General features: G+C 39.1%; 1 protein-coding gene across 1 annotated transcript; it reads right to left on the bottom strand.

Moving 5' to 3' along the window:
- Positions 1–4,333: 4,333 nt before the first annotated feature.
- On the bottom strand, positions 4,334–10,251 carry LOC122142986. The gene is made up of 3 exons (XM_042753930.1): positions 8,238–10,251; positions 8,041–8,127; positions 4,334–6,876 (listed from the first exon to the last, which is right to left on the bottom strand). Exons 1-3 carry the CDS (start codon positions 8,484–8,486, stop codon positions 5,308–5,310), a joined length of 1,905 nt encoding a protein of 634 aa, XP_042609864.1. The 5' UTR covers positions 8,487–10,251; the 3' UTR covers positions 4,334–5,307.

Raw genomic sequence — 10,251 nt, 5'->3', positions numbered from 1 at the left:
ATGACTACTGATGTAAGGGCAACTGTACAACAGTCATTCAGACCAGAGGGTTTATTGTTCTTAGGCACAGGGATTATGACAGAGATTTTAAAGGAGGTGGGAACCACTGAGGTAGCAAGAGACTCATTAAAGATGGATGTAAACAAAACAGTGAGCTGATCAGCACAGGACCTCAGAACATGGTTAGAAATCATTTAGCTGAAAATGAGACTCTATTCGTTCCTGGGCTGAACTGGGGATCAGGAGCCCCTCCTGGTCTGAACTGGGGATCGGGAGCCCCTCCTGGGCTTAACTGGGGATCAGGAGCCCACCGTGGGCTAAACTCGGGATCAGGAGCCCATCCTGGGCTTAACTGAGGATCAGGAGCCCATCCTGGCATTAACTGGGGCTCGGGAGCCCGCTGTGGGCTTAACTCTGGAACGGGAGCCTGCCGTGGGCTTAACTCGGGAACAGGAGCCTGCCGTGGGCTTCACTCAGGATCGGGGATGCGTTTACGTGGTGCTGGCGCCGGAGGGTGCTCCAGAGGAGCAGGCACAGCGCTTTCGAGGAGCAGGCACTGGAGTGAGTTTAGGAGTGGCCGGCGTATCTGGGCTGAGGTCAGAGAGAGGTGGTCCGACCATTTGGCTGGGTATGTGGAGGTTCCTGGCAAGTGGTGAGCTGGGGCAGCTCAGTGGTTTTCGGGAGGGACTGGATTAGGAACTTCTTCAACCTCGGAATTAGAGCCACTTATATAAATGACATGATTAACCAGCTCAATCAGGGAAAAAGTACACGTGGGAAAATCGCAGCCCCAGCCGAAAACAGACAACAAGAGCAGAATATAACCAGCTCACCCGGTTGGAGGGCTCTAGGAACTCCTCCACATACACCTCCAACTCCCGAACGCCCTGCCACAGACACCACAGTCTGTCTTCAGCCATAGTATTCGTGTTCGGTCCGCTGTTCTGTCACACATCTCTTGGAGAAGGAACTAGAAGATCCAGAAGAATACGGAAGTATAATATTTAAATAAATCCACAAGGAGATACAAACAGAGGAACTTATAAATTATGTACAATCTGAGAAATGACATTCGACAGTGGACAGAGAACTAAGAACAGAGAACACTTAAAATACAGAGACACTGATGGGACACAGCTGGAACCAATTAACTATACGGGGAACACCTGGAACTAATAGAACTGAGGACAGGAATAGAAAACATGAACAAATAAGGAAAACAGGAACTAAGACCAATGCAAAACAAGGAAACTAAAGTCCACAACACTGACACAGAAAGTGTTATAAATGACTTGTATACATATACAAATAATTTGTAACAGGTAAGAAAGGTCTACAAATGATATGTAACACATTTACAAGTGATGAATAGTCTACACTTTAGATTAGGGGATGCAGAAAGTATTATAAATGACTTGTGTACATATACAAATAATTTGTAAATGGTAAGAAAGGTCTACAAATGATATGTAACACATTTACAAGTGATAAATAGTTTACACTTTAGATTAGGGGATGCAGAAAGCTTTGTAAATTATTTATTCATGCGTTTACACATTATCTATGACATGTGTTGAACACTTTGTATTGTGTACTGCAGTGTAAGTGCTGACTGGTGAGGGTATAGACAGCTGTCTTCTCTGACACACATGGAGTCTTTAACTCTGTGCACCTGATGTGCACATATATTAAACCACTCTCTCCTCCAGATCACTCTCCATCACCAGCTTTAGTATCCTGGACATGGCATTACCCCCAAGTTTCTCTGCACCCATCCTCTCCCCAGATTTCCCTCTAGCGCACTTCCCTGAACCTCCTTCACCACCTAAGTCTCCGGTGTCTCCGCTGGTTCTGCCCAGCATTGAATCTCCTGTGTCTCCGCTGGTTCCACCCAGCCTTGAATCTCCTACATCTCCATTGTTTCCGTCCATCCCTTCCTCATCTCCTGAGCACCCCAATCTCCTGTTATGGCCAGAAGAGGCTCCTGTTCCTAAGTTCTGCCCAGAAGAGGCTCCTGATCTCCTGTTATGCCCAGAAGAGGCTCCCTATCTCCTGTTATGCCCAGAAGAGGCTCCCGATCTCCTGTCATGCCCAGAAGAGGCTCCTGATCTCCTGTCATGCCCAGAAGAGGCTCCTGATCCCCAGTCAAGCCCAGGAGGGGCTCCCGAACCCAAGTTCAGCCCAGGAGGGGCTCCCGATCCGCAATTAAGCCCAGGAGGGGCTCCCGATTCCCCGTCAAGCCCAGGAGGGGCTCCCGATCCCCCGTCAAGCCCAGGAGGGGCTCCCGAACCCCAGTTCAGCCTAAGGAGGGCTACTGATTCCCCGTTAAGCCAAGGGAAGGCTCCTGATCCCCCGTTGAACCCAGGGAGGGCTCCTGATTCCCCGTTGAGCCTAGGGAAGGCTCCCAATTTCCCGACAAGCCCAGGGAGGGCTCCTGATTCCCCGACGAGCCCAGGGAGGGCTCCTGATCCCCCGGCGAGCCCAGGGAGGGCCCCTGAACCCCAGCTCACTCCAGTGTCAGCCCCACCCCCAGAGCTCGCTCCTGTGTCTGCTCCTGGCCCCAAGTCCAACCCCGTAAGTTTTCCCAAGTATTTTTTTTTTGGGGGGGGCAGTAGAGATCCAGCCATAGAGGCCGAGGCGGGGGTTGGAGCTGCAGCCTCCGAGCCAGATCCGCCATGGCCCCCCGAGTCTCCAGATCCGCCATGGCCCTCCGGGTCTCCAGATCCACCATGGCCTCCCGAGTCTCCAGAGCTGCCCGAGTCTCCAGATCCGCCATGGCCGCCCGAGTATCCAGACCCACCCCCCTCCCCGGTGTTATGACTTGGGACGAGCCTTCCGGGAGGGGGGAGTAATGTCACAGTCATGGACTCCTAATATCCTGTTCCTTTTGAGTTTTCCTTATTTGGTCATTTTCCTTTTCTTGTTTAGTTAATTGATTACTCCCCACCTGGTTCTCCTGATTACTTCCTTTGTGTTTATAAGCCCGGTCTGTTTAGTTCTAGTTTTGTCAGTCCTTAAAGTATCATAGCGTAAAGCAAATTTGAGTTTTGTATGTGTTCGTTTTTCACCATTATCATCATTAAAACCTCCCTCTTTGGATTTTCGTCTAATGATACGCATGTGTTCGTCTAATGATACGCATGTGTTACAAATGTCAATTTGGAGAGAATTCCACAGTTTTGAACCATACGTTGAAAAGACCCTGTCACCTCTGGATTGCAACCGTGATTTGGGAACAATTAAGAAATTGTGCTGAGTAGATCGTAAATTAAGATCTGGCGCATAAGGTGTTAAAAGATCTGCCTGACACTGTGGAGCGAGACTATACAGAGCCCTATGTAAGCTAGCTAAGCCAAATCTATATGGTATTTAACAGGTAGCCAGTGTAACGTCTTCAAAACAGGAGTTATATGGTCGCCAGCCCTAACCCCAGTTAAAATTCTAGCTGCTGAATTATGCAAGTATTGCAATTTGTTAAGAGAGGATTTGGACACTCCAACAAGGAGAGCATTGCAATAATCAATTCGTGAGAAAACAAAAGAATTAATACATTTTTCAGCAACAGAATAGGGCAACATAGGCCGAATACGTCCAGTATTTCTAAGATGAAAAAAGGAGGTCTTTACCATGACAAAAACAAAAGAACTACAATGACACGTCAAAGACAAAAATAAAACCATTTTTTTAGTTTACTTTGTAGCTCTAGGGCAACACCATCAACTGATAGATCTAATGAAGCAGCATTTCGCAGTGGGTGGGGAGAGCCAAGAAGCATAACTTCAGTTTTAGAGCTATTCAGACGCAGGACATTTTTAGACATCCACAACTTAATCTCAGAAATACAGTCGGAAAGATGAGGGACATCCACAAATTGACCAGGATGAGAATATATATGAATCTGAGTATCATCAGCATAGAAGTGGTAGCTGCACTGCAAAAACAGAAATCTTATTTCTAGAAAATACATCTTGTTTTTTGCCATAAAAGATAAAAATTCTTATAAAATACATTGCATACTAGTTCATAAATCTTACTTTAAGAAAATTGGTCTTATTCTGTCTTGACAAGTAAATGTTAACTAATTTTGAGGTAGATTTTACCAGAAACGAGTGACAGCTATAAAGTGCAAGTTTTGGTGCATGTTCAATTAGATTGTTGTGCTAATTTTAAGAATAATACCACTCCTAAAAATTCTATTTTCAAGAATCTTAATTAAGAAAGTTCAAAAAAGTTTTTTTTTTATTTTTTTTTAGTGATCTTCTGTTTGTGTCTGTTCATGTATTTGAAAATTCAATTAAGACAAATTGCTTGTGTGAATATAAACACTTGGTCAAAAAGTGGTTTAAATCTGATTTACTATATATCATATCATCAACAAACATACAACAATGAATTTATTGTATGGAGAACAATCACATTTACAAAGTAACACAGATTTATTTATCCCTGGGGCTGTCAAAGCAAACAACACTTAACATGAGTATCAAAGTTTGTCTAAGGAATACTCTAGGTGAGCTCATTAGCAAGCTTTTGTTGATGAGCACAAACATAATTGACAACTTTTTTTCTTCTCAAAAAAGGGGTTTGATCAACATTGTTGTCAATGAGCTCAACTTGTATTGAACACAGATTATTACAAAATATCCCAATGGTAAATTAAAGACTTCTTTTGTTTGAAATTGTTATACATCCAAAATAAGTCAAAACGTATTCAATTTAGAACACACCCATAAATTCTCACACACTTGAGGCTTTATGTAATTCAATCACATCTCCGAGGTAATATTTCACAGGGATGTATGTAATGTCCCTGTTACTTAAACTGTAATACGGTGTGAAGTCTACAAGGCTGTCTGCATTAACTAGTTCAGTTGCCTCTGCCAGGTTGGGAAGCTCAATTTTATAAGACATGTAGTCTCTGTCAAAACAGACTGTACTGTACATCTGACATTTAAAACAATACAAAGATGAATTTATGATGAATATGTTCCTCACAAGTCCAAATTCCGGTAGACTACTACCATTTGCCATACACACTAGTAATGTTTTTTCACTTATGTATTTGTTTCCATTTAAAGTAATCCACTTAACAGACACTGCATGGTTTATCTGATTAACTCCAAAGTAGTCCCTTACTTTTCCTTTTAAATACGGCATGTTTTTTACTTCTGATACTGGTCCCAATACACATTCACTGGCAAAAATCGGGTGGTTGGAACTGTTTACATTCTGACAGCATTCAAACATTTGGTTATGCTTAATTAAGGACTTACAGACATTTTTGAAATTTACTTTGAAACCCATCTTTTAAAAAAAACAATGTTTGGATTCGAACCTCATGCACATGTGACGGAGCACTGGTCCCAACAGTTTAATCTGGGATGGAACATGAATCAAGTAATGCTGTTTAGGTGTAATGTTGTTCTCTGAGAAAAGGTCCTTAAAATGTTTAAGATGCTGTTCAATAAGTACTTTCAACTTGTCAGTAGTCTCAAGGCTAAAAACAGGTGAAAACAAAATTTTAACAATCTCCAGAAGCTCAAGAATGAAGGAAAAATATGCAGTACCTTCAATCACATCCAATAGAAAGGGCACTATTTTGAGCAAAACAAGCATTTGACCTGATGACTGCTTCAGTTTTTTGTCACTGGAAGCTAATGTACTGTACGCAATAGGGCTAGGCCTATCTCTAGTATCTTTTGGAGAGTATGGGAATCCAATGATATCAGCATTGAAAGCATCAAGGTCCAGTTGTCCCAAAAGAACCAATTGTTTCAGCATACAATTAATTTCCAAGGGAGCAATGCCCTCAAGAATTACATGCATTATATCTTGAGGAGTTTGTTGAATTAAATTGAAGGCAGGGAAATCCATTACTTTGCTCCTTTGGTTTATTCCATATGTAGTTTTAAGGCTGTTCCTGAGATATTCAGTACTGGCTTTCTCAATGTCACTGCACTGTCGAATATGTCTTTCCAGTGTTCTTTGCTCAAAGTTTTCTTCATTAAAAAACATTTGCATGTCCTCAAAAGAACATTCACAATGTCGGCATTTACTGTATGCAAAGCCCATAACCTCTTTAAATCCACATAACTCATGTTGAGCTAAAGTATCTCCACATACGGAAACCACTGCTCCATATATCTCATGTTCACCACATGGAGGATGAATCTTCACGCCATTATATAGCTTTACCAAGTCCTCATGCAATCTTGCCAATATGGCATCAACTCCACATTCTGAGAGTTCACTTTGCTTTGCAATAGCAAGAAGGCGGATTGAAGCTAATTTTGACCTGTACTTTGGATTAATGTTTCCCAAAGTGTGGGAAAACATGAGCAACTTATTCTTTGAAGCATGAGACCCAAGTAGATTGCAAATTTTGATTTCATCCGAATAAAAGATTATCTGTAAAGCAGAGGGTCTAGAAGAAAATAAAGGGTGTGAAAGCTTTAGTTCGCCATCTATGATGTCATAAAAATATCCACTGCTGCATTTCTGAGAATCACCATTTATCATGGCAAAGATTTTTGGATGAGACATTAATTGTTCTAAACTCTTTATCAGGGGTATATAATGGAAACATTTGTTTTTTATTGCGAGGTCTCTTTGTTTTTTTCTTTTCTGATGACATACTGCTAATCCGCCTGAAACCTCTTCTGCTTCCACAAAATTGAATTTTTCTTTTATGACACTGTCCTGTCTATAGGAAGTTGAAACTGCAGCAAATGGATCTTTAAAGGAGTCAAAGAGTCCCAAAGCTTCTCGTTGAAGTTCACTTCCTGCATGTCTGTTGAATACTGTTTGTAGCTGACTCCTCAAGCTGTTCAGTAACTGAGCTTGATACTCCTGAACCGCAGCCTCATTCACACCACTCTGAAAAAAAACAAAACCTTAATTAGCATGGAAATATACGTTACAACGTTACAAACATCACTGAATGAGAACATGGATAGATCATTAATGTGACTCAGGAACAAAGTTTTTTGCCAAGTTTTATAGTAACAAATACAAATTTTAGAGGTATAATTTTTAGGTATGTTGTGAGGTAAAATTTGGAAACATTAACATTTTTAATGTTTTTGATAGACATCTTGTATGCTCAAAGCCTGCATTAATTTGATCACAAATACAGAAATATAAATATAAAAAATAAATATTGTGAAATATTATTACAATTTAAAACAATGGTTTTCAATTTTAAAATGTTTTAAAGTGTAATTTATTTCTGTGATGCGCAGCTGTATTTTCAGCATCATTACTCCAGTCTTCAGTGTCACATGATCTTCAGAAATCATTCTAATATGAAGATTTTATACTCCGTTATTATCAGTGTTGGAAACAGTTGTAATGCTTAATATTTTGTGATTATGTAAACCGGTAATATTTTTTTCAGGATTAATTGATGAATAAAATTTTTAAAAGAACAGCATTTATTCAAAATAGAAATATATTCCAACAATGTCTTTCCTGTGGCTTTTTATTATTTTATTAATATTATTTTAATATTGGCTGTTTATTAATATTTATTAAGCACAAATTGATGCCTTATTCTGCATGACCTTATTCTGTATTCTTCATCCTACCCAATACCTAAAGTTAACAACAAACATATTAATTATTAATAAGCAGTAAATTAGGAGTTTGTTCAAAGAAAAGTCATAGTTATTAGTGGATATGTGTTTCCTTTACTAAAGTGTTACCACAATAGTTAACTACTACAGATAACATTAATTAACAGAATTAACAACAATTATACAGCATTTATTAATCTTAATGTTAATTTCAACATTTACTAATACATTATTAAAATCAAATTCTGTAATTTTTAAACATTAGTAAATGCACTATGAACTAATATGAACAAACAATGGACAGCTGTATTCTTATTAACGAACATTAACAAAGATGAATAAATACTGTAACTAACTGTATTGTTCATTGTTAGTTCATGATAGTTAATACATAAGCTAATGTTAATGAATGAGACCTTTTGTGTTATTAAGCACTGCAACACAACTTTCTTTTACTGACACTAACCTGTGAGAGATGATGTTTCTCTCTAGCAGCCATCACATTAGCAGTGGCATGTCTGGATAGCACACCATCACTTGATAATTCGTCATTCTAAACATGTAGAAAATAGTAAAAATATTATACACTTGAATATATAATAATTAGGTTAAATAAGAGACTATGCTATGACATAAACAACATGAACTAAGTTATTCATTTACCATGGTTTCTTGGGGGAGGCATGGAGAACTTGAGTCATCTGAAGGCCTGTTTGGAATAGGTAGAGTGGGATTCGTATCTGAAGTTTCATTTAGTAGTACATCCTGTGCTTCCAGGTTCGGAGGAGACCGCAAAACGGTGTTACTGCTTAAGCCAGAGAAAACTGTTTCACCAGTGTCAAAAGCATCAAAATCACCAAAATGTTCCACAGGAACAAGAAGAGAGGTTTGAAAATCCACATTATTCTCCATTGTCGTTTCATTATCCGGACTGTCACTTGAGTTCCGAGTATCCTGAGCCACCAGTGTTGGTCCACTATATGTCCACAAGTTGTTGCTGTCCGTTCTTCTAGGTTCACCGGATGCCTCGTGTTGTGCTGATCTCTATCTCCGATGTGATCTGCTGCTACTCACGCCGTCTAGATATTGTGAGTGTGTTCGTCTGATGTGATACCAAAAAGAGTTGTAGACTCGGTACTCTTTAGTACACCCATCTATTCCACAAACCAGGCGGAAATCTGGACTACGACTATGTGCAAAATTGATGTGACTCAATAAAGATTTGAGAGTAAGAGCCACAAACACATAACAAATGATGCAGCACCAAATCATTTTCTCCGGTAAAATCAAAGCAAGCTTTCGTTGCTACCTCAAATAAAACAGAAGAGATGTTGAGTTTAAAATTGATGTCAAATGTATCTTTCAACTGCAACCAATTAACTACGTTAAAGCCAGAATAACTACTATAACCTTCTTAATGTGCCAAGTTAAAAACGTACAACACAGGAAATGAGAAAAACGCGCGAGCGTGCATGCGCAACAGTGCGTTGATCCTGTGACGTATTAACGTTTTGTAATACGCATGCGCAATCAGCGCGCCAACGCACAGCAAGGAAACGAAGGCACTTCCTCCCGCCAGTTTCTCACGATGGACGGACTCGATGAAGTTGCGATTTCTACTCTAAAAGGTTAGTAATTTATAAAAAAAAAAATTGTTAAAAAATCTGTTAATTCTATTGGTCATTCTGTGTATTTGAAATTGAATTGTAATCTAAAATGATTCCTACCGGAAACAACGCTCCTGTAACTGAATGAAATTAGCTGATCATTCAGTCTTTTTCTTGAGATATTCAGTAATCTTTTGTCTGAAATTTCAGCCTGTTCCGTTTTGCTTTCTATCTCGTTAGCTGTACTAGTTAGTACAAATTAAGTAATACTTAATTTATTAAAAGCAGCTTATATCCAAATATGACCTCAATTTTTTTGTGACGTCACCCTGAGGCAAATTCAATTAAACTATCACTTTTGTTGTTTTATCGTTAACACTTTATAATAAATTTGTATTCAGTGACATTAGTCAACCGTTTTACAACATTTGTTTTGCAGCACTTATTGATCCTTGTGTTACATGGACTAATACATTATTTATTTAAATGTGCATACCACAACATTAGTTATTTCATAATGAACATACAATGAACATTTGTACTACCATTTACCAATACTTTTAAATGCTCTAAAACTGTTTATTGCTTTTTTATAATACCTAATGCATTTACTGATGCTAACAAAAATACAATTTTTGTCAAGTGTTAAGAATCTTTTATCATTATTGCCTGTTTATTTCACTTCATTCAGCCATTTCATAGCTTTAATATTTCTGCCATGTTAGGACCATGTTATAAAGCAGAAATTTCTCTATTTGGGTAAACTGTTATTAAATAGCTATAATCAAGTGAATGCATTTTCACAATATCTGAAAAAGTTATGCATACAAAGTATAATGCACCTGTGCTATGCTAACATATTTACATGTGTTCTAGCTGCTAACATTGGGGAAGACATTTTACCAACTCTCTCATGGGATGACATCCGAGATCTCTTTCCTGGTCCTGAGCACTTCCTGCGGCACAAAGCCATTTGGCTTATTATTCATAAGGAAGAACAGGTAATTTTACTTAAACCCTTAACTGTCACCCCATTTTTGAGAATAAACATGAATCCAATCCAAACTTAA

Source organism: Cyprinus carpio, unplaced genomic scaffold (assembly GCF_018340385.1).
Source record: "Cyprinus carpio isolate SPL01 unplaced genomic scaffold, ASM1834038v1 S000000512, whole genome shotgun sequence".
Taxonomy (NCBI): domain Eukaryota; kingdom Metazoa; phylum Chordata; class Actinopteri; order Cypriniformes; family Cyprinidae; genus Cyprinus; species Cyprinus carpio.
This window is presented reverse-complemented; position numbering and strand designations above follow the sequence as displayed.